This window comes from Nematolebias whitei, chromosome 21 (assembly GCF_014905685.2).
Source record: "Nematolebias whitei isolate Nwh7 chromosome 21, NemWhi1, whole genome shotgun sequence".
In the NCBI taxonomy this organism is placed as follows: domain Eukaryota; kingdom Metazoa; phylum Chordata; class Actinopteri; order Cyprinodontiformes; family Rivulidae; genus Nematolebias; species Nematolebias whitei.
In genome coordinates, this window is record NC_056518.1 from 9,150,142 (window position 1) to 9,175,848 (window position 25,707).

The following is a 25,707-nucleotide window of genomic DNA, read 5'->3' on the forward strand; positions in this document are numbered from 1 at the left end:
TATATATAAAAGAAACCAAAAAAGCTACATTGTAAAGCGATATAAAATACTAAAAACAGGAATATGTCTGTATTGAGTTTTGCCATGAATTAGATCCTGTAAGATCACATTAAATGGAATCATATTAATTTCAAGGCTTTTCATTTCTAAGATGATTTTAGTGTAAATCTCAACGTTAACAGGCAGCGGGCGATATGCATTCCTTCAAGGAACGCTTTTAATTTGTATGTTTCTGTAAACAGTGCCATCTCTTGAGCACCTTAATAACTAATTCATGCATGCACCCCCCACCCCAAGCACCTCAGCCTATGTTAGCCAAAGAAATGTCAGCACCTGGCAATCAGAAAATGTATTTCTATGCACCCATTATCACTGTTCCTTTGTTAATGATTTTAGCGTATTAAAGAGGACTGTGCACACAAGTACGAATCAGATTAATCCTCCTCTGCAGCAGGGCCTCATTATTTGTCCAATCTTACTTATGTTTGTTATTAATTGTGCACATTCCTAGAACCATTTTTTAATCTGCCCTTTAATTAAAACATTTAAACAGGCATGGCTACCTGGAAGAAAAAACCCTCCCGTCTGCTGATAAAAATTCTCACTTACATCAATTATTTCCGCGGTAAATGAGAAAATGCTTCTTGAGCAACTGTTATCATTTTATGTTCAAACTGGATTCAATTAGCACAAGCCAGTCGAGCATCACCAGCCATGGATTTTGCTCTTTTGATGAGTGCGAGGAGGGAAATGACAAAGCAGAAGTTTGGACGGTTGAGCTTCTTGTAGAGAGGGACGTTTGTCACTGGAGCTTGAGAAATCTGAAAATAGAAAATAACTTAGATGCCACCTTTAAAAAGGTATTTTTACTGTGATTTTATTTGCAAGTGCCATGCCTTTCAATGCGTTTTATGCCTCTGTGTGTATTTCTGTTCGCACATGCTTTTGTGCGTGTGTAAGTCCTCATGCACGCACATGCTCTCTGTTTAGAGCGCCTGAATGAAACACATAGTGTCTCATTTGTTTCGTTTGCGTGCGCCCCGACTCCTAATCTGGCCCTTAAAGACATCTGTCACCAGCGATCACTGTTGTTTTGTCATGCTTCATAGCAGGCCCAGAGGGAGCAAGGCAGCCCAAGGTCTGCCATTTATATCAACCAATGTTTTTTAGATTGGACCTGACACAAATAGTCTCGTTGCAGCCGCTTGTTGGAGAATTTCATTTTCAGGTGAAATTCTTGGCAAAACTGGAGAGGGGATTTCACAGTACTCAGTTCTTTTGGCTTTAGCTTGTATTCAGCTGTTCTCTATGAAAAAGCACCACCAGTAAACATGACAGACATTCAAGGAAAGATAAATGTATTCACTTCAAATCTGCACCCACTCTCTTTGTTCCCTTGCATTTTAAAAGGATATATGTCCTGGGCCTACTGGAAAGTCTTGTCAGTGTGTGTTCATGAGGGGTTTTTTGGTTATATTTTGCTTTTCTTGACTGATTGCATATGATCGGTATGTACGCTATAAGTTGTTTTGTGCGTAGGCAGGCTAAGGATTAGGTATGAGGTTATCAGAGCTGACGGTTTGGACAAACTTGTTTGGCCAGTTCCGACAGGTTCAGCACAAAAGTTTAAGTAGGACTGTGTGTGTGAGAGAGGGCGAACACTCGCAAGCATTCACCGTGCATACTGTGCAAAGAAGAGGAAGGGTTAGAAAGAGGTTTCAAGAAGGTGCAGCCTGGTTACACAACGCATCAAACCAAAAATGTTTTGAATAAATTAAAGGCCTGGAATTCCTTGAAGGAATGAATTTCGCTTTTTGAGTTTCACATCAGTGTTTTAGACTAAGATCATCTATTGTTGAGAAATTACAAAGTTGCCGTCGTTTTGATCAAAACTTTCAAATAGTATGCTCAACCTCATACATAATTGCAAAATATCTGCTCAGATTATGTGAATGACGCTCAGCTACTAATACCACCTCAAACTTTAGCTTATTGTCTCTAAGATTGACTGAATTATAGTCACATTTGTGTTGGCTAATGTTGACTAGCTGTGGCGACCATCTTGAACTGTGGTAACTATAAAACACTAAATGATGCCACCGTGACATTTTAATCAGAATCTCAATGCTAAAATTTTACACAAAGATATTGCATATGTGTTGTGGAAAAACTGTTGGCTACAACCACGCCATAGTTTATCTCAACATTTGTAAAACTAATTGAAGTTTAGTCATTTCCGTGTTTTCTGAGGTCAGTAAGATATGGCAGCCATCTTTAATTGATTTGTCTCTATGTTTATGTGTTGGTGCAGTAAATGATAAATGGACTGTACTTATATATCAAAGCACTTTACAATCTGTGCCTCATTTACCCATTCATACAGCACTCTACTTCATCTCTACAAAACTAATTGAACAAATCATTCTGAAGAGACTAATCAGAGCTTTATCAATCTTTTCATCAAATATGCTCACGTGTGGTTTTTACTTTTCTCTCTGTTTGCTCCTGCAGCACCCCTACCCATCTGAAGAGCAGAAGAAGCAGCTAGCCCAAGACACAGGCCTCACCATCTTACAAGTAAACAACTGGTGAGTCAAGATTTGCGCTCGCCCTATCTCCACCACCAGCATCGCTCTGCCTTTTATTTTCAAAAGCCTTAGCCTTCCCTCTACCCACCAGCCATGACGGCTAATGCTCCTAAAGTGTGAAAACCGTTTATGTTCATCATATATAGACACACAGGGGTGCACAAATAGACGTACACACAGAAAACCTTTGTAAGGTTATTATTTTTAAGCTACCGGGATGTTCCGGTGTTATCGGTACAGTGTTACTAGCTAAGTCGGTGATCTTTGTGGTCGGATGCATATGTATTGAATGGGATATATTTAAGGTAGCAGACACAGATCATAAGCTACCCCTACAGCCCCCACACCCAACCCATTCATCCAAAACCTTACCTAGCACTGCCACTGGTGCATCCACAACAAGCAAAAAACTGCCTTCCACCCCCTCCCCGTTTTACACCAGCTATAGGGTGGATTAAGGTTTTGGTGGCCTGGCCAGCAGGGCCTTTGTAGATGGCTTAGCACATAACTGGAGGTGGTGGATTAAATAAAATGATCACAGAAGCAAAGAAATGATACAGGAATTACTTATCAAAATACTAGCCCAGGTTTTATCTGGGGCTTAATTTTGTTCAGTACATTCTCAGGGTGATGTTCAGATTAATTGAACTGACAGCTTCCTTTCAAAATTCTGGGAAGGTATTTGCACGGCTTTCAGGTCTTACACAAACTTAATTATATGGAACCCCATTTTATCATTCTAATTCCATGTAGCGGGGGTTCTATTTACAAATGACAAGTCTGTGCCTTTTATTCACAGCTTTCCTTAATATATCTATCAAAGTGGGTTCATTTACAAAGTGCTCTATCTGTTGGATACAGGCGGGCCGACATTAACGAAGCTTTTAGGTTTATCAGACTCGCAGCCTGACAAGCCACCCGAGGGTCAATTGATTTTTTTGGGGTCTGTGATTCATTTTTTTTTCCTCTCTCATTTTTCCTGGCTCACAATGAGAAACATGCCTGGAGAATTAGCCAGGTTTGTCTGCCTTATCTATCAGCCCCCTCCCTCAACCAACACCCCCAACACCATTGCAACCTAAAATGCTCTGTCTCCAACACACCCCTTGCTTTATTCCCTTACAGCCAGGGGAAGTCAAGCTACTTAAATTGGCCACAGGAACCGTTGTTATCAGACTTTAATGCACCCTACAGTGTGGATAGCATTTCAATTACACCAGTAACCAAAGATTAGCCCCCGCTTTGCCTGTTTCATGCCTCATGCCACGTTGTGCACCTTACCTACAGGAGCAGAAAATTGAGTTGCCTTGCCTATGTCATGGTGATTAATGCAAAAATACTCAGCTAACCTGGGAGGGGATAGAAAGAGGAATAGATAGACACAGATATAGAAGGATTCTCTGTCTTATCACTGGCCATGAAATTCAAGTCCCAGGTTCATTTAGTTCAGAAGCTTCTTACACGGTGCCACATCCTCATGAGATATGTCTCTTCGTACATTTGCACATAAAAACAGAGGGCCAGTGAGCCGAGTATTAATGTTGCTCCAGCTGTGATAATAAAAACACAACAGGAATCAAATTGCACAAATAAATTAAAGAGGAGGCCGAAGAGGCTTGGGCTCTGCAAGTCTATCTGTGCTAAACTCTGGCTGTTGTCAACACAGGATGCTTCCACATTACTGGCTGTGTTACAGCGAAGAGGAGACGAGCAGATACGTCTTTTCATTTTACATTTTTCCTTTTCAACCCTGGTCGTAATATTTTCTAACGCAGTTGAGTGGAAGAAAACATGGCAATTAAATTCCTGTTAAAAAAAAAAAAAAAGTTCTTCAAATTCCTGGCTGGCCCCTTGCATTGTTCTGCGTCTCCCTTTGATGCTGCAATATTACCGGGCAAAAAGTGGCAGAGAGAGACAGAGACAGACGGAGGGAGAGATAGAAGAAGAGGATGGGGGAGAGGGAGGGGACGGACACCGTCTTCGGTTTCCAGCGCGCTCCCTCGAGGAAAAGATGTGCTGAATCAGAGCTTTGTCCGCCGGCACAATCGCAGCCCAGTGAGGGCACAACGGTGCTCTGTGTGATAGTCAATAGACAGTACATCTCACTCTCTCCCCTTTGGCCCCGTTCAACCTCCTCCAGAACCTTACCTTGACTTTACCTGCAGCTCACCTGTACATCCAGAAAACAAAACCCGGATGGTTTAAAACCTTTTGTCTGAATACCAGTGACACACTCCACCTGCTCCTGTATCCACTCTATATCATTAGCTAACGGCCTCACCTGCTCGTAGCCCACACCCCATTAGCTGTCAAGTGTTAATAAAGAGCAAAGGAAGAGGTTAAAGTCCACAGTATCACCGTGCTGGTGCTGAGCAGATGAGGAGGACTTGCTTTTTTCTGTTAATACTGATCTATAAGTGTTTGTATACGTGCAGAAAAATTACCGGACACCATTAAATAAATAGCACGAGGCTTTTTGTGTCACCTATGAGACAATGGATGTTGTGCTAACACATCTGGGGTGTGGTCTGATGTGTTATTGCATTAGTTTGAGACAGCAGTTAAAGGTGAGGGCCATGTGGCATGGCGGGGCAGTAAAGTGGGTGCACTCTGAAGCGTTCACAGTTTACAGTATCTTGCCGTGTATTTGCCTGTCTCAGCAGCTCCTGCTATCAGTCGGCGCTAAATGGAGCTTGACCGAATACTTTTATGTCTCAGAGTTGGACCCAGCATGATGTACCCTCACTCACTGCCATTACCCCCCCCCCACACACACACACACACACCATCTATCCTGTAATTTACTACTGCTGCCATGCTAATATATTGAATACAGACATATTTTTTTACATGAGTTGGCCAGTGACTGAAAGAAACAGCATAAAAAAAATTAAAATAATAAAATCATAGTGTTTTTATTTCCTCATGTCGCAGACAATCATTTGAACAAGTCAGAGAACGATCATGTCTGTTGCTGGCATCTAGAAGGACTGGCTGCTGTGCCGCTGGTGCACTAATAACAATAAAGAGGGCACTAAGCCACGCTCTATTTTTACTTCTTTGCCTCTTCACTACAGCCTGGGGGGGGGGACTACACACACACAAACACACGTGCACACACGGGGGAGAGTCTCTAATTAGCAGCAGAAAGGAATACAATGAGTGAGTTATTAAGACATTGGGGCGGATCGCAGCCAACCTTTGCCCCCTGTCTGCGCACAGGTCACATGATAAGGGAAGGATATCCGCCAGACGACGGCGCCAAGCAGCCTGTGCCCGTTGAGGAGATGGAATAGGTTCAATCTCTGAGCCTATCAGGGCACGGCGCACTCATTGTCTCTCTTTATTTTACATATTTATCAGCTGACGCTCCACCTTACTGAACATCATGTAACCTTATTCTAAAATGCATTACAAACATTTGCCTCCAGGTGATTGCCAAAAGACATGCATCTTCAGTTACTGCCTTTTTTTATTATTAACTATTTATGTAGCTTTTTCCCAGATTGTGAGCTGTGCCATAGCACAGCTTGTACATGCACTGATCACGCTAAACGTCCTACTTTTTAACTCTGCACATGAGGTTTCCCATCACCATTCCGATCCTCTTTAATCTGCTTCCCTGGATCCCTTTAGATTTCCTCAGTTTCAATCTCCTAACTAAGGTTCGTAGAAACCGTGCTGCAGGTTTACACACTCAACTTTAATGATGAAGCACATTTGTTTGCACTATGTGAGAACAAGACAGAGCAAAAAAATGTGAAATTGGTTCCTGCACTTAGAAAAGTATTTTCCACCCTCGTCCAGTGAGACACTTAGGAACACTTGCTTTCATGATTTTTTACGGGTTTTTTTTTTTTACGATTCTCTGGGTTGGCAGTCAAGACGATTATGAAATGTAAAACAATAACTAATATTTTCCAAATGAAACATAAAGTTATGAAACTGGCCTTTTTTTCCCACCACATTCTTTTAGTATGTGAAAATCATGATTTTCACACAGAGAATTTGAGGTCCCTTTACCCCTCCATGATTTCTACATTCCTGCTCGTTACCCAGTTTTTCTTCTTGCTGACGGAAGTTGCTGGTTATCTTTCTAACTTTGACCCAGATGGAAATGTCATGCCTTTTTTTGGCTCCAATCAGGGACTCCCAGAAGTGGCCATCTCATGCCCCTGGCTTTCTAAATATACAGCTGACGTGCATGAGGTTGTGGATGTGTTTGTGTCTCTGGTGTGCATGAATTAGTGTATATGTGCAACTAACAGAAAAAACTATCAAGGCTCTGCCAACTTAGGCATCATGATCCCTCTCATTTAAGGGCCACTAATTGGCAGTTAATTAGCAGAATTGACTCTGTTGTCAGATCCCAAGTGCTAGCCCCCCTACGATCACCCTCAACCTGCTAGGTTCATTTGATCTGGCAGCTTTCTTGATGCCGTAATAATAATAGTCCCATTTTATCCGTTTTTTTAATGGGAAAACATAAAAAACAACAACAACAGCATTCTCATTATTGGCAGGGCAGAAAAGCACAGGCTCCCTGTTGTAGCAGGTTTCATTTTATTTTATTTTGCTCAGCAATGATCCAAATAAAGACTCACAGACTCACGCTTTACTCACAGCCATGGGAGCCTTAAACAGCTGATGCTAATGTGCGCCACAGTGTTTATGTCTGTTCCGAGTGTACAGCATGTGTTGCATGTGAGTACAGGAGCCTTGTTGAAATTTTCTGCGTAATTAACAGGGCCCACTCTCGTTTTATCGGGCACTGGAGGCACGTTGGGTCATAACGTGGCGTGGACACCCACCAAGGCTGTAGCGCAGCCCAATACCCACCTCTCTATGAGCGTGTACATGAAGAACAGGTGGTGTTCTATTAAAACTGGCATGTTGCACAGTTGTGCACAAAAACTGAACTTCTTTTTACTTGTTTTCCCGTTACAAGTTCAAGACTCACCAAGGCTGTGGAAATCTCCCAGCTAAGATGGCATGCAAGGAGAACGAAGCCAGATGAGCCAAGATCGAGAGGCGAAGGGCTAAAAGAGGCATTACAGAGAAAGCATTAGAGAGATGGAGCGAGATGGAAGGAGGGAGGTCTTTGTATTTCTCTGCTCCTTTTGGCTCTTTTATTCCTCAATGGCTTGGTTTTATTGGTGGGTCGTTTAATAACAAGGGCTCCGCGTTTGAAATGAAGTCGAGCTGCGTTTGCGTGGGCAGGCCTCCTTTTTTTTTTTTTTTTTTTTTTTTTGTTTTAAGATGGTAATTTCTCGTACTCGGGGTGAGAACTGGAGAAAGATCGAGAGAATACACCAGAGAGAGCGAGGAGAGCAAGAGGGTGAGAATGTGGGAGAGGGGAGAATTCAAAGAGAATACAAGGAGGGAAAGTAGGCTAATTTATTTCATTTGTAAAAAGAGAGGAAAAAAAAACTTAAAAAGAAAAAAAAAAGTTGGTGATAGTGAGAAGTGTTGGGATTTTATTTTCATGAACAAGCAGCTTAATGCACACGGGCAGCCTCAGTAAGCCTGCTAGAATCTCCCTGTGCCTCAGGCCATCTGTGAGCAGAATAGCAATTTTATTACTTTGTCATTAAACCAATTTCACAGCAGTATTGTTTGTTAATGAGCAGCCGCAAACGAGCCAAGATGTCACATACTAGAATAGCAGCAAGATTTGTGACCCCGGCTCTCCTCTATCTCATTCTCTCAACCTGTGCCTCATTCTTATTCCTCTGCTCTGTCTGCCACCACCTTCTACCCTAACATCCTCACTGTCGTCCTCATCGTCTCTCCACCGTCCTCCCATCTTCCACATCCACCCCCCACACACACTATAGAGGTCCTTAGCTCACAAAGGGAAAAACTGCGGAAAGATAAAATGCAAAGTCTATATTTATGAGCTTCCATTTGCCTTTAGAGCTCATTTATTCAGATGATTTGTCTGCAGGTTTTGGAAAGCCTGGCACATTATCCTGTTGGTTTTTAGCTTAAAAGTGAATCAGGGTCCAAACAGAAGCATCTAAATGGGTTTATTTGATGTTTGGTTTGCCTGCTGGATGAAGTCATCTATCATTTGTGTTTCGGATGGTATTTGGTAAAGCTACCACACAGTTTATAAGAGATGTCCCATCTCCTTTTAGAAAGTTGTACACTTCAGATGCTGTGAAGCTTTATGGCTCCTCACTTTGTTTTTGCTCTGGAGGTCAGTTAACACGGGTTCTTGTTCTTTTCTTTTCTATTACCACCTTCTTCCACCTGCGTAATATCACTAAAATTAGAAACATCTGATCTAAAAATGATGCAGAAAAACTGGTTCATGCACTTGTCACGTCTAGACTGGACTATTGCAATGGTTTATTATCTGGGTGTTCAAATACTTCTTTAAAATGTCTTCAGTTGATCCAAAATGCTGCTGCCAGAGTCTTAACTGGAGTTAGTGGGAAAGATCATATCTCTCCAGTTTTAGCTTCTCTCCATTGGCTCCCTGTCAAATCCAGAATATAATTCAAAATCTTACAAACCTACAAAGCTCTCAACAACCTAGCTCCATCTTATATTACAGATCTTATTGTTCCATCTTTTCCTAACTGAGGACTTTGCTCTCAGGATGCCGGTTTACTTGCGGTTTATAGAGTTTCCAAAAGCAGAATGAGAGGAAGATCTTCCAGTTCTCAGGCTCTTCTCTTGTGGAACCAACTTCCAGTTTCTGTCCATGAGACTGACACATTGTCCAGTTTTCAGACTGGGCTTAAGACTTTCCTTTTTGATAAATCCTATATAGTTAGGGTTGGCTTGTTATGTTGCTATAGGCTTAGACAAGAGGACAAATTGATCTCATGTACTTAAATGAATTCTTAAAATTTAATAGCTTTCATTTGATACTATTTCTATGTTAACATGTGATTCTTGAACTGCCATTGTGTATCTGTTCCTCTCAAACCCAGCTGGTCTAAGCAGAGAGCCACTTGTCCTGAGCCTGCTTCTGCTGAAGGTTTCTTCCTCATGAGGGAGTTTTTCCTTTCCACTGTCGCCTTCATGCTTGTTCAAGATGAGAGTTCTGTGATGGAGTTAAACTCAAAGCAGTCTGCTCCTCAGATAAATAATGTTAAATTATTATTTTTATATATTAATGTTTTCTGTCCAGTGCCCTGAGATGACTTCTGTTGTGACTTGGCGCTATATAAATAAACTGAATTGAACTGAATTGAATTGAAAATTGAATTATTGTTTTATGTTTTTTGTGGTTTATGACTGAAAGAGGAGCTGTGACATGAGAGAGAAAGAGGGAATTTAACAGAGGCCCAAGAGGATCAGACAACCTGACAGAGTAGATTTGGAATAATTAGTTTAATCTGCTGGAAGAGATAGCCAGAGGATCTGTGCGGTCCACAGGCTGTGTGTTGCACGCTGATGTGTATGGAGGTCTGGATGCTGTTTGGGAGGAGACCTGGGTTTTGGAGGACTAACAGGGATAAAGGTGACCAGGTGTAACAGAATGACCTTGAGGGTAAATGTGTGTGTGTCTGTGTGTATCGGAGGAGCTCCTTTTTTTGGCTGAGCTCTTTCAACTCTGTGAACCTCCACAAGGTATTTTCTCTCTGTCCCAGCATGCTCATTCTTTAACTTGTTCTATTGCTGTCTGTTTTTCTTTACCTCCTTCTTAAACACTCCACATTCCCACCATCAGTCCATTCCAATGCAGTAATGCCACCCTTTGTCTTTGTTTGTATTTTCACCTTTAATAAGCCGGCAGTGACCTCGCTGTATGGCGTTGTTTTTAAAGTGAGCATTTTGGGATATGAACCGGAGGAGCTGTATTCACATCCTTAACAACACTAGTGTCTTATTATTACCTGTTGTGTGTGTGTGTTTTCTGGGGCTGTGATTCATGGCCTCGTGCCCTCTGTGGCTTTGAAGCCAAGGCCAATAAGCCCATCATGGAAGACTCTATAAATCAATATAGTCCTTTGTCGGTTCAGGCTCTGCTCTATCTCACTCCAGGTCTGCTATAGAAGAGGTATCAGATATTATTAGACGCTAGTTGCAATTGTCTTTTGATGGTGAATGTCTTCTACTTTTAAATACAGGAACATTTCAAAAGTAAAAAGTCAAACCAGAGTGAAACGACAAACAATTTATTTTCATTTATTTTGGGTTTCAGCAGTTGGGTTCTGCATCTTTACTTGAGCTTAAGACTGTTTTTTTATGCACATGTTCTACCAGTTCATGTGTCTGTTTGAAGAAATTAGATTAAAGTAGATTATCTAATGCAAAAAGGGTAGGAAGAGCTTCTAAAAACAAGTCCCAACCTATTGGTTGTTCATTTGAAGACCCAGTGGTAGTGGTTTTATTTTTCTACTGGTATCTGAGACACCTTTTCAACAAGTTGATGCCATCGGCTGACATTGTTTCACCTTTATGTAAGCAGGTGTGACCACAAAATGCCAGACATGGCCTGGAATAATTTAACTGGCAACAGAAATTGAACCCGCCCCCCCCAAAAAAAAGTCCTTACAATTTTTTTTTTCTTTTCTGAATTACCATATATATTTTTTGGGATTATAAGATGCAGTGAGCAAAACAAAACAGTCAGATAAGTCAAACTTTATTCAACTCAATCACAATAACCACATACAATTGGTTTGAGGTCAGTGAGCACAACCAGAATTAATACATAAGGTGCACTGGATTATAAAGGCTCCCACATAGTCGGGTGGACCTCAGTCCGCAGAGGTCCTTGCATACTGGATTAGAGTCGAAGCAGATGCCCGCAGGGCATGTCTGTGCAAAGCTCAATTTTTACGACTGTGTACGCGTACTCTGTGTCGCACAATAAACTGCCCGACGACGGATTGTTTTGTATGTGACACCAATGTATTAAATTCCCCTTCTTCATCCCTGATCTGGTTTAATGGCCTTTTCTTTTGCTACGGGAGGGTCTGGAGATTCCCTGATGGGCTGGTCTGATGTGTGGGCTGCATGGCCAGCACTCCCTGCTTTTTTATTTTCAATAACTTTTTATTAACAAAATATAAACATAGAACATCACTGCGGTGGACTGCCAGCTCTCGTTTTTTTTTTGTGACCTGTCAATCAATCCAGTAGGCGTGTCAGCAGATGACCAACTGGCGACCTGAATTTGTCCCGAAGGTAAACGCCTCTTGCCTGCAGAGCTGACTGCAGCCGCTCAGAGTGCACGCTCGAGTATGAAGTCTCAACCGTCTGTGGACAGAGCGCACAGTTTGCACACGGACTGAGGTCCGCCTGAGTCTGTAGGAGCCTTAAGACTCATTGTCCATTTTATGAGAAAATTAAAGGGTTTTAAGTGCACCTTATAGTCCGAAAAATACGGTAAGTTTCCTCAGGTTATCACTTCATTCAGAAAAAGTATTGCACTAGACACTTTCCACTCTTCTATTTAAGAGCCATGCATGACAGCACAGTGACCTCAGTGTCTTTGTTCAGTTTGTTTAAAAGCTGTCACGTGCACAGGAGGCCGGTCAAAGCTGCTCTCAGTCGGTGGTGGTGCTGATCTGAGAGGCAGAGGGCTCGCTTCAGGCCACCAGGCACATCAGAGTCCCTGTGGTCCGTTCCGTCGTGTCACTGCTGTTTCTGCCAGCAGTCCCCTCCACAAACAACAGCTATTTATATCACTGTCCTGCTGTTTGGCTGTTTAGCCCTAAACTCTGCTTCTGATCGTGCTTGCATATGTGTGTGTTGCTGTGTGTTAAAACGTATGTGTGTCAGAGTGCAACTGAAACTCAAATTAATAATTCAATATGGAAGTCAGAGGCGAGCTGACAGTGTTTAACCGATGGCTGTCATGGTCACAAACATGTGCTAGATGCAAACTGAGTCACTCACACCTTTTTTTAATTGTGCCTGATGATAACATCTATTCACATGCCACAAATATATAAATAAATATAAATACGCCTAAACCCAAGAAACTCAAAATGTAACTTAAAAGCAATTGTATAACTAAATCTGTGGTTAATAGCATGAGCACCAGGGAGCACCTTCTGTGCAGCATCTTACAGCTTCAGCTCTTTGGCATCTGCTAACTCACTTTTCTACTCACTGGCTGCAAGTACATGTGCAGTCCATGCATGCTCACAGATGTATCCAAACATGCTGCACAAGGATGTAACTGTTGCTCTTGGCAGGTCCTCTCTTTTTTCTCTTTGAGCTGAACCCATTATAGTCATAAAGGAGGGAAAAGAGAGACGTTTGATATCAAGCAAAGGAAATAGATTGCCCTTATTTCCTGCCTGGCTGCTGAGACGCAGACACTTGTGTTGCCTAGACGATGCAGGCAATTGACACTCAATTTTGTCTGAAATATCACGCCTTTATCAAGTCATTATCAGCTTCCCCTGGTAATCCACAAAGCCGCCCTGTTTGATATCTGACAATAAGGGGGAGTCACAGAGTCACTGTATCTCTCCCTCGATTACCAGGCAAAGGGGCTGAGAATAAAAGGGAGCGTAAGATGACAGAGCTGGAGACAAAGAAAGGGTGAAGGAAATAAGAGATGGAAAGATAATGCAAGAGGGATGGGGAGGCTTTTTTTAAAAAAAGCCCCACATTTGTGTGATAGCAGTGAAAAGTGGCTGAAAACTGAGAATATAACTGCCTGCCCCACAGAGACGTATAACGGTGCCACTAAGGGGAAGGAGAGAGGAACATCTGGGCAAATGGGGTGGCGCACGTCACAACTGAGAAATTGAGGCGATCGTGTAAGAACACCCACTTATCAGACGAAGGCTGGAATAATGAAGGTGCTGGATTCCTCCTTTCCCTCCACTCACTCCAATCCAGTATCCTGTCGACCCTGCGTGACAGCAGGAAGCCCTCTCCTCCCATTAAGGGAGAAAACTGACTCGTGGATTGAGCACTGACGATCTCTGTCATACATTATGTGTTGGTATGTTTGGAGGGAGCTAATATAGACACAAACTCAGCTGTTGTTCCCTCAGCTCCTGCGCAGGCAGAAAACATCCTTTGTGCACCTGCAATTTAATATGACTTGGCCTTGAGAGAAACGTTGCACGAATAAAGGACACGTTTTGCCAACAAGTGAGGTTGATATATTCATCAATAATATTATAAGGAGAATATTCCAGAGCAGAGGTGGCAGCCTCTGAGGAAAAAGAAGGTTTTAGGGTAAATATTAGAGACACTTTAAGGTGAAAAAGAAAGAAGATCTGACGCCGTCCTCCTTCCCTACATCAGAAAACTGGTAAAGCTGGGGCAGGTTAGCCATGAGAGTCTCTACAATAAAGCTTCTTTCATACAGGTGTGTTGATGCCCGGGGCAGACTTGGCCTCAGTCCATTCCATTCACCTTGGCTGATTTAAACAATGACTATCATATCTCTTAAAGGAGAAGGGAGGGTAAAGCGTCAGGCAGGCGATGCCTAAGAGCTGTGTCGGGGCCAAGATAAACCCCCGCTGACGTTGTCAGAGCTTGTTGGTGCTGCAGTGAGAAAAAAAAATGTTTTTGTTTTTTAAACCCCCACCCCTCGCATAACCCTCCCACCTTCCACACTTTTTTCTCCTCCTCTGCTTTCTCGCCCTCCACTTTTGTACGGGATCCAGTGTTTTTGTGCCGTAGGACAGAGTGTGGTGAGGAGACAGAGGAACAAAGTGCTGCTGTGTGGAGCAGCAGCTGCTGCTCGCCGGATCAAAGGGGCAACAAGCGTGGTCTTCCTGGCCCGACACTTCTCTGGAGGTGTTTGACGGACAGTCAGCAGCTGGGGCCGCACAGCCCGCCCTGTAGGGGTCAGGCTGCTGGACTGCAGGGCCCAGAGCTGACATCCCCTCACTGAACATGGGGGGGAAAGGAAGAAAGGTGTTAGACGGGGAGGGTGAAGCACACTGGAGATGTCTATGTTTGTCTCTTGTTGTTTTTAAAAAAATATATATTTCTAATATTTCCACCATCTCCCCGGTCGTCACAATGCACGAAGATGGGTATACTGGGAGTTACCAGTGGTAGCTCGTCACTGCACTTCACACTGCAGTGCTCCACCTCTGTGACGCAGAGGATCAGAGCGAGAAGAGAGAGACGGGGAGCGCGCACGCCGCAGTGCTATTGATTTATTTTAATTAGCTCCTCGTTATATCTTGTCAGTTAGCAACACAAATATATAAGTCTTTGTCTGATTTTCCACTGGGGTCTTAATGAGTCACGCTCTCTGGGTTTCAGGGAGGAACGGCTTGTGCAGCTAGACTGATGGAGCAATGCAAATGTTAGTCATATAGGACTTAGGTGGGGGGGATGCCACAAATGGGCAATGAATGGAGTAATAAAAAGCGAAAGAAAAACAGGTCAGTGAAAGTCCATGGAGGAGAGGTGAAACAGTCCCCTTTTCAGAGGCAAACAAAAGAGTGTGTGTGTGTGTGTGTGTGTGAGAGAGAGAGAGAGAGAGAGAGAAAGAGAGAGAGACAGAGGTAAAACTATGTAAACACAGTGGTTGCCCTAAACTTGGGCCCTCTCTCTGACGTTTCTTCAGAACGTTCCTGCCTTGCTCCCTTTCACATCTGCACCAAATCAAACCCGGGGGTGAGGTAATGTTCGCCCAACCTATGTCTCCTGACTCCTGTTTTAAGTTAAAAGAGGAAAAAACTGGATTAAAAAGAACAACTCTGTCTGTTGTAGGATGACTGTGAGAACTTTTTCCTTGTCTTGTGTCTCCTGGACCTTCATCCTGGGGGAGTGGAGCCTGCGAGAGGTTTTCCTCTGGTAGTTTATGATGAATCCACAGATCCTACAAGTTCAGTCTGGTGGCAAACTACTGTATATATAAACTATTACCGGGGCCTTGCTGCACCATGTGAGCTGATCCAATCATTGGTGTTGATATTACAATAGATCAGTGTTAGAGATTCAGTGGTCCCAGACAGCCCCACTGTCCACCCAGACCACAATTAGTATTTGCTTACACTAAACACACCCTTCTCACGGGGTTCATTTGATGCTGGTCAAAGTACATTTGGTGTTTTTTTTCTTTTTTTTACTCTTTTCTTGCAGTTTTTCTCTTAAGAAGAACTTGAACCTAAAACGTTCTCATTGGTTTTCAGTGACTCAGTTGCTGGGGTTTTGGAATCGTTATTTCTGTCTGAAGCGGAAGTATGGAAGCAATGAGCGTTAATAGGAACCAGAGGACTGTCATGTTTGCAAGCAGTGATCATGAGCTCAGCAAATTCTTCTTTCAATTGTGTTGCTGATTATCCTCCTACAAGGCAGACGAACTGAGGTGTGGTAGTTTGACTGACAAATGAAATTTTCTTCTTTCTCTCTGGCTTACGACGTTCAAGGCGGCAGTCTAACAAGTATTTGTCCCAATTTTAAAGCTAGATCCTTTCTTCTGCTTTATGTTTTCAGCAGTCCAGAGCTTATTCCTCGGAGCAGATACGTTCATGTTTCATTCTTTCACCATAAACTCATCGAACGAGTGGCCCCGCTCCTGATTGGCAGATTCTCTTTCGATCTCTGCAGCAATTGGCCCGTCAAGCATCAAGGCTTTCTGTCTGTTTAATCTCAGTCCCGTGCACGCTCTCTCTTGGCTGTGCTCCAGGGTAGAGTGGTTTGGCATGACAATTTAAAAAGGAAGGAATGCTGACAACGGGACCAAGTTACCAGGTGTGGCTGCAAGTCAGTTAACCAGAAACAAGACCTTTCTGACAGATTGGGATGAGGAAGTTAAAACAAAAGCTCTAAGTCAGACAAACTGGTTTGCAACGATTGTATCTATAAACCCAGTAAACTGAAAGTACCAGCGTTAAAAAGACAAGTTTATTTACCTCAGTAAAATTGAATCCAAGCGAGATGAGTTTTAGACATGGACAGATTCATTCCTCTCACATGTTCTCATGGAATGCCCGACGAGGTGGTTAACGCTCAGAGGTTTCCTCTGAAGCTCCCCCCTCATGTGAGAACAGATATTATTAACCAAGGATTCAGTGTTGATCCAGTCTTGTGGAGACCTTGTGTCAAGTGGACTCCAGCTGCCCTGGCTCCATCATTCATATCTGTCTGCTGTTTTCCTTACAACTCCACAACAGACCAAAACTTAAACAGTCGAGGGTGTGAATGGCCACATGGAGAATGTGTCTGTGAATTTTTTTACGTCGTTGCATGCTTGCACACACCTCCCACTCCAAGTTGGTGTTTGATAAGCAGCATGAAAATGTGTTAAAGGCTCATTGACTGGACGGTGTTAGTCGCTTACATTAAGCAGCAGTAGTTCGCCGCCCCTCCCTCCCAACCGCTCGCTCCTGGGGTATTGTACACATTCTGAGCCGTATTCCTATGAATGACCTCCTCGTGACCGCCCCCCTCCTTCCCCCCGCCCTGGCTTTAATTATTTGTTTGAAGACAGCATGGAGTTACCATGCTGAGAGGTACGCTGTGTACTATGTGTGTGCGTGTGTTGGTGTTTTTTTGTGTGCTAACACTGAGCAGAGGCAGGTCGTAATAAGTTAGACCACCAGATGTAGATAATAAAACATGAGCTTTGGGCTGGAGGTTTTAAGCCGGCGTCCCATGTGAGCCGCCTGTGTTCTGGTTAGTCCTTGGACACTCTGGTGGTAGTTGTGGTCATGTCCATGGTGGCGATGTGCAGATTTACAGCGTGCATGTATGTTTTAGCAAGTGGTTTAGGAATTCTCAGTCCCTGTGGTCAACCTCTGCATCTCTCTTGGGGCTTTGGGTCCATCCATCTGACAGTCCGTCCAAACTGCCTTCATCTCTGGAGGATTCCTGTTTGTGTTTTTCTAAGCACACTCCATTAGCAGCTCACGGGTTGAGGGAAAACATTGTTATCAAGCCCGGCTCTGATAATCTCAATTGGCTTTACTCAGACTGATAAAAGGTGCTTTAAGGCCACAGGAGAGGCCCTCTGGTCACCCTCCACTCCCTTCACTGCACCTCATTGCCTGCTTGTTACTGTGGCAACTTCCTTAGCTTGCAAAAGCTGCACTTTCTTGACTTTGTGCTGCAATATGGCATTAATTAGCAAATAGGGGAAGATAGACAAAAACTAGGTCTGTGTGAGATGCAGCTATTTAAATATACATGTCTGACTGTCTACGTATGAAACATGTGCTTTCATATTGAAAATTACCATCTCATTATAAGCAAACACTAACTCTCTTCATGTGCTTTAGGTCAAACATTTACTGAAAAAAGTTAGAAAAACACATATTAAAGTTAGCATTTTTACATTTAGAGAGAAAAGATGTCTGAAAATTGCACTTTGATCCTACAGCGTACACTCCAGAGAATTTCCTCTGCAGTGAAACCGTACGGTCAGATTTAGCACCTGGGAAGAACATTCCTAATATTATGTGTTTATGGTTATGACCCGGAATAGGTACAAATGCACATGGTTGTGATTTTGAGCCTTTTTGGTGCATGTAATAAGGGGGAAAGCTTGCAGTCTGTACTTAAAGAAGAAGTGCAATACCAGAAATGCATTTTTGTTTACTTGCTCAGCTGGTTTTCAAGCTGGAACTATTTCTCTTAAAGCTCTGACATCAGGGGAACCTGACAAAAAAAAAAAAATCTTCTTTTAAAAAGTACTTTCTGAGTAATAAAATCCTCAGTGCTTCCTTAAATCACAAATCATGCGTTACAATCCTATGACTTCCAAACCAACTCTTACTCACCTCCCGTCCTCATCTTTCATTTCCTTATAATCTCAAATGGATGTGTTTCATCTTTTTCTCTTGGGGGCCCACAGCACCCCTGCGTACCTGCACTCTGGATGCCCCCTGGCAAATGAGCGCCGTGCCTCTCTTTTCCCAACCGTGCATTTTGTACGTTTAACCATGTCACTTTGAGCTGGGCAGATTACAGGCATTTAAATTCATTGGAGAAGGTAAGGGCAGGTATCAGGGCTTCATGGGGGATTAGGAACCCAAATTGGTTCCAGCTCTCCCTTCCTTCTAATGACCAGTTCTTTGGCCGTTCTGATGGTGCCGAGGGCCTGTATGTTAGAGGAGGGAGGTAAACCTTTTTTTTTTTTTCCTCTCTCTCTTTTCTGCTTTTCTGGGACCAGCATGCTGGACAGCTCCAACGTGATTTGAACCCCTTGCTTAATGTCAAACACATGCTGGTACCTGCATTGCTGTGTCCAAGATTTCAGTTTTTAAAGCAAACAGGAGAAAACTCATTTAAAAGGGGGCATGATAAAAATAAAAAAAAGTGGAGTTCTAGCTCCACTTGAGTGGTCAGCCTGTGGTCGACACGGCCCAAGGCATTGCTAGTGGAAGTTAAAAAGGTTGCCCCCGGCTGGCACTCACCTCCCAATGACCTCCGGCTCGCCACTGGAAAAGCCACAGGAGCGAGCCTTGCTGGGGAGGCTTTGTGGAGCTGTGCTCATTCGCCGCCATGGCGGTGATAAAACTTCAGACAGCCTAATTGATGGGCTCACTGACATAACAATACCTTGTGAAAGAACGGAGCGGCCCATGCCTGGTCCTCATTTCTGGACAGCTGGAAGGGGAGCAGAACCCCCCACAATGCAACCAGAGTGGGGGTCCCACTGAGGGGGATGGTGGAGGCGGGCAGGGCGAAATAAAAACTAGGATGCAATGAAAGGAACCATTTGTATCCTGATTTTTTTTCGTAACTTAAAGCTGACTTTGAAACTGTGATGGATGATGACACTGCTGAAATAATGTTTTGGAGAGCGGGATGTGTAGCTGCAGTGTGTTGAGCTCAACTGACTGCAAGTCTGACGGAGGAGAAGAGGGAGAGAGAAAGGGATGTGCCCGAGCTTCTGTGCCCAAGCTGCACTTAATACTTGAGGAATGTCTCCCTGGTGCCCATAGCAACCGGACGTAATCAAAAGCTTTATTAAAAGAGGGGGGAATAGATCATACGGAACATTAAAAGTATCCCTCACTGGGTTCTCCAGTCAGCACACAACTGCCCTTTTGTTTCTTTCTGTTTTGTTGTGTGCGCCTCTCCCAAGGACTTTGCAGCTAATGTTGCCATTAAGTCATGCAAACTGTTTGTCTTTTTGTTTTCTTGTGATGAATCTTCTTTATGCATGAATGCAGGGTGATTTAACTTTGTTTATTTCTCTTCTCTTTATTTCTTTCCTCTCTCCTCTAGGTTTATTAACGCCAGGAGAAGAATAGTACAGCCTATGATTGACCAGTCAAATCGAGCAGGTAAAAAAGAAAGAAAGCAGAACAACCCAGCCAGTGTATGATCATTCTTCAGCTGTTTGTTCCCCTACATGAAGACATTCTTCCCATACTTTAATAGTTGGTGTCCCACGCCTGGAGCTCAGATTTAAGATTTAACACAGAGCTCATGCACCCTTCAAATAAACCCTTCTGCATCCTCCTCTTCCTCTGCTTCTCTTCATTCCCTTTTCCATTTTTTTCAGTGTGATGTTCTGCAGTGTTGCAAGCTGTTTGTTGATCAACTCTAATTGGAGATTTCCCACTCTAAGTGGAGAGAATGGTGTATTAGTGCTCTCTGTGAATTACTAATTGGACACAAGGGGAGTGCCTAAAATGCTGGCAGCAGTTTATGTTATATCCTTTTTTAGTCTTTAAAAAAAAAAAAATTCTCCCAGATTGGGGTTAGAGGGTGTTGCTCTTAATTTTTCTGCTGCATTTGTATTTCATTCCCTCGTGTCTTCCACATTATTATTAGCAGATATTCAGCAAATTAAAAAATAACATGAAAAAAAATAACCTATGGGCTACTCAATCAACAGCCTTGGCAGAAATATGTTTTATGAATGAATAAATTGAGTCTTACTTGATTAAATAAAACAATATGTTTGATTTACCATGCGCACAGGGAGGATGTATATATTTATCTGTAGTAAATGGCAATGATTTGCAGTCACCCTTAGCTGCAGTGACAATGAATAAACTGCTTTTTTATTAATGCACTCACCAACTTTAAAGATCTGAACCCACTGAGTAGATATTCTTAAAAAAAAAATAAAAAAAAACATAAACCATGACTGAGACTGAATTCAGCAACAAATGTCAGCAATCTTTAAGTTATTGTACTTTTTGTTTTAACTTCTTGACAGAAAACATGTTGTGTGCCAGTCCACAATTTCTGCACACACATAAAAATCTCCCTGTAAACCTAAAGACAGTTTATCTGTGGTAATACTGGTATACTACTAGAATGTACCAGCTGTACGACCTGTAAAATACATTGGATCAGTAATCGTCTCAATCAGACGTGTCAAATCAAGTGAACTGATTGCTCCTAAAGTTTTTGTATCATGACAGATCAGATCATTCGCATTTAGAAATAATGTTGTGATTGAAAATTAGCATCAATAATAAAGTTGCATTGTTCGTTCTTCAGAGAAGAAGCGTACATGCAGTTCCTTATTCAAACAGTGAATTCATTTCCCGTTATATCTTAGAAATGTCTCATCCTGTCAAACTGCATGTTTTCTTTGCTTGGGTAGAGAATTAGAGAACAATGTATCTCCTGTGCTCATGGGTTTGAATGGCACTGAGTGTGTGCACGCATGTGTGTGTATGTGCTTGCATGCATAAGGACCTACTGTATGCGTGTTTGCATGCCACGCGTCAGTCAATGTGGTCCACCAACATGAGCACAATGTCTTACAGAATGTTTGGGCTGGAGCTGAGACAATTGCTGATTGTCTGGTGTGTTCTCTTTTCTTCTTCCCCCCCTCCCTTTTTCATGTCCACGTTTTGACTACAATCAGGTTTTCTTCTTGATCCTTCAGTGAGCCAAGGAGCAGCATACAGTCCAGAGGGCCAGCCAATGGGCAGCTTCGTGCTGGATGGTCAGCAACACATGGGGATCCGACCAGCTGGTAAATACATCCACCTCTTTTCTTGTTTCATCCTTTCACTCACCATCCCCCTCGCTTTCCCACTCACCAGTTTCACCTCATTTATCCCAAAATTGATCAGCGCTGATTCTCTTTTGTCACTTTAGCTTGTAGAAGATCCTCCAAGTAAAAAACCCCTCAGTGTTTGCCTGACTTTTTCTATTTTCAGCTTTGATATATGATCTAACACGTGGGAAACTTCATTATAATTATAACAGTACCACTTTACAATAAGGCTTCCCTTATACATGGCTAATAAATAGTTTATAGATACATTATTAATTCCTCCATAAATGCTTTATGAATCATTAATACATTTTTATTATGCATTAATTTAAGGGTGACAGGGAGACAAAACTGACCAGTTTCTTGCCAAATCTATTCACCTTTAAATTTCATAGAATTTTTATATTAAACATTTCAGACTAAGTCACTATCTTGTAAGCACAATAAGCATTTGTAAACCAAGTTTTTTTTAGGATGTACAGTAGTCCCTCGCTACTTGGCAGTTCGTTTTTGCAGACTTGCTCTATTGCGGTTTTTCAAAATAATATTGAACACAACTGGCTGATTGATGGATGAGCCGCCTGATCGGCATGGAATTTTTATTTAAAATGAATTGTTTGAAATTATTTAGAACCTGCTGCACCTTTATGCAGCCCACACTGCAGAATAAGCTTCCTCTAGCAGCTGATCAGCTGTTCTCCTGCAGAGCGGAGAAATGGGCGTGGCCAAGAGCGCTTGAAGGTGACTGAGAGCAGCCGAGGCAGAGAGGGAAGTCATGATATTCTGTCTCTTTTAGAGCATTTAGAGTTTAGAAACATTGTTTAGAATATTGCAAGAGTGTGGGAAGAGTTTAAAACACCTTAATATATATATAAATACTAAAATAAACTACTACTTACTACTTCTTCAGGGTACAGATCCCCAGCGATAAACGAGGGACTACTATAATATTACTTATAGAAATAGGTTTATAAATGTTTATTGTGCTTACAAGGTAGTAACTTAGTCTGAAATGTTTAAAATTACAACTCTAGATGAAATATATACTGCAAGTGAACAGATTTCGTTCACTATTTGGCAAGAAACTGGTCAGTTTTGTCTCTGTCACCCTTAATTAATACATAATATGGAAAAGTATAATGTGTATTTATACAGATTTTGTTTGAATTTATGTTGTTTTTATTTAGCTTTGTTTTTGTTTTTTTGTAAATTACTTTTGTTTGAATATATTCTGGCCCTGTGATGAACTTGCGACCCGTCCAGGGTGTACCCCGCCCCTCGCACAGTGATTGCTGGACATGGGCACCAGCGACCCCCGTGACCCAAAATGGAATAAGCGGGTAAAGATAATGAATGGATGGATATATTCTGAGCAAAAAGGGGCATATATCATAAGATTTATTCTTCTTCTGCTGTCTTTCATTTTATTTTTGATTGTATACATATTTTTGTTTTCTATTGTATATAGTTATTTTGTTTTTAATGAAATGAACACATTTCTAAATAAAAATAATAATAAATAAAATAATATGCAGTTATTAATGATTTATAAAGTGCTTATTGAGGAATTAATAACATATCTATAAACTGTTTATTAAAGAGGAGTCTTATTGTAAAGTGGTACCATTGTAACTACTGAAGCTCCTGTCCAACTCTGTTTTTTCCATTATTGTATCCCATGACTTCATCCCCTCATCCAGTGGGTGTACTTCAGCTTCTCTGTGTTAAAAACTCCTGCTGACCCATTTTTTGGTGTTTATTTCCTGTTTTTAGGGCCTATGAGTGGAATGGGGATGAATATGGGCATGGATGGGCAATGGCACTACATGTAACCTCCATCTTGTAATGCAAAGAAAAAGGGGGAAGTAAGTACTGGGAATTTTTATATATTTTTAACATATTTTGTTTGAGGATTAGATTTTGTTTTTGTTCCTTTTCACTGGAGCAGCACAGCTTCTTCTTCTTCTTCTTCTCTTTTACCCTTGGTGTAATTTTATAGCAGCCTTGAAGGCTGTTTGAGCACAAATCTTTTAAGGGTCGAGGTGGGAGGGCTACGGATGAATTGAACATTTGTGAAAAAGTGGGAACCATCCCGGGACAGAGGACCCAACTTGTGGCGCCAGACAACAGGAACAACAACAGAGTAAAAACAAGGGGGGGGGGGGGGGGACAACCTGGCACGGCATGCACAAATTTATTTATCACAACAGTGCCATCGCTCTCCCCATCGTGGACAGCCCAATGCAAATGTTGGACATTTAGGGAAAAAATAACATCTCCTGGGGAAGGGGCTGACAGGGGGAAATTAAGCAGGCTCCAGTGAAGCGATAAAGAAGGAGAAGTGAAACTGTCCTCCGAGTGACATAAATCTGTCTGGAGAAGGATTGATGCCCAAATTATCTTATATGCAAAGACGGGAACACCGCAGTACATTACGGTCTCTGAGCGAGATATACGGGCCTTGGGTGACATAGTCAATCCTTCAATGGGGATTTAGTTTGAGATGTGTATTGGTAGGAAGATATGTTTGTCTGTGTGTGGGGGGTGGAGGTTGTTTTGATTATTTTTTACTAGGGGGGAGACGATTTAAGGGAGAGTAGGGGCCAGTGAGAAGCCTGACCTGGGACTCAAAGACGAGAGACACTGAGATAAATTTATGTGGTTATAGACACAAGCATCCATTCTGTGTCCAAAAGAAAGGGATCTTTTTCACATCCACAGATACACTCTTTCTGTGTTGTTTTTCTTTCGCTCTCTCACACACACACACACACACACCCATAAAGAGAAGCTCCCGTGCAGCTAAATGTCGGCCGACTGATTAAACCGGTCATTTTTGCCACAGTGCTGACATTTGAAAAATCCAGACATATCACATCCCAAAGGTAGTGGAGCAGACAAGATTTTATTTAACACCTAAACTCCCTTGCCCAATGAGGCACAATATAATAACACTTACCTTGATTAAAGGAACCCTTTATATGTAAATGGAGGCTGAATTTACGAAAGGGTCACGACGGCAATTTTTCCGACAAAGATCATTTCACCTCTGTGGTTCACGCTCGCGTTCTGTCTCCCAAACATTCGGTCTCATCCTCTCCTGTCTCTAGTAATGACCACAGGAGGAAAAAAAAAGAATATCAGGAAGCAATGTTCCCTAAAACAGCCACAGAGACAACATTTGCTCAGGTTGGCTAATTCTTAATGTAGGCCTATATAATTTTGAGACTACTTAATTACGTAACATACTTTATGCTTCATGACCAATTACATTAATAGCAATATTATCCTCTTTTGATTTGATTACACAGCCACACAATATGGCATATTTGGTACTTAATTATAGTCAGCCATTGAGCAGGACTACTGTGCCATAACAGAAATGCACAGCCTGCTGGGGAGTCAGGCATGCAGGGAGGGTCCAGTTTGTTATTATCTTCAGATGGTTTCTTGTTAATAAAAGAAAGAGAGAAAGGGAGGGGGTGTCTCTAAGATCTTGTTAATAGAATGACTTCAGCTCAGAAGATTAGAGATCACCAGTCTACATGTCAAACTCATCTGCTCAGACCTTTAACAAAATTTTCATATGGAGGTGGGAGCTTCCACTCATTGACCAGTTTTCAGACTGGGCTTACGGCTTTCCTTTTTGATAAATCCTATAGTTCGATTTGGCTTGTCATGATGTCTTAAGCTTAGGCTACTAGAGGACAAATTCACCTCATTTCCTTAAATGAATTGTTACAATTGAATAGTTTTCATTTGATACTATCTCTCTCTTAACGTGATTCTTGACCTGCCATTGTGTATCTGTTCCTACCAAACCCAGCCGGTCGTAAAAAATGGCTGCTTGTCCTGAGCCTGGATCTGTTAAAGGTTTCTTCCTCGTGAGGGAGTTTTTCCTTTCCACTGTCGCCTTCATGCTTGTTCAAGATGAGAGTTCTGTGATGGAGTTAAACTCAAAGCAGCCTGCTCCATTACAGGGGTGTAACAGTGCAGCTGTAAGAGCTGTTGCGTCACAAAAAGAAGGTTTGTGGGTGGAGTTTGCATGCTTCCCTTTGTGCATGCATGAGTTTTGTCCGGGTACTCCGGTTTCCTCCTGCAGACCAAAAATGGGCCTGCTAGGCTAATTGGTGACTTTAGATTGTCTCTAGGTGTGAGTGAGAGTGGGAAGTGTTGCTCGTCTCTCTGTGAACCTGTGGTGGACTGGAAACCAGTCCAAGGTGTGCCAAAAATCAAACGGGGTAAAAGAAAATG

The 25,707-nt window shown here is 42.3% G+C and overlaps 1 protein-coding gene across 1 annotated transcript in view; it reads left to right on the top strand.

Moving 5' to 3' along the window:
* Positions 1–25,707, top strand: part of meis2a (Meis homeobox 2a) — a gene marked incomplete in the record, with an annotated part of 83,547 nt that overhangs the window by 55,051 nt on the left and 2,789 nt on the right. The window contains 4 exon segments of the mRNA XM_037694931.1: positions 2,512–2,588; positions 19,716–19,774; positions 21,340–21,429; positions 23,227–23,318. Of these exon segments, the coding sequence (XP_037550859.1) occupies positions 2,512–2,588; positions 19,716–19,774; positions 21,340–21,429; positions 23,227–23,285 (285 nt within the window).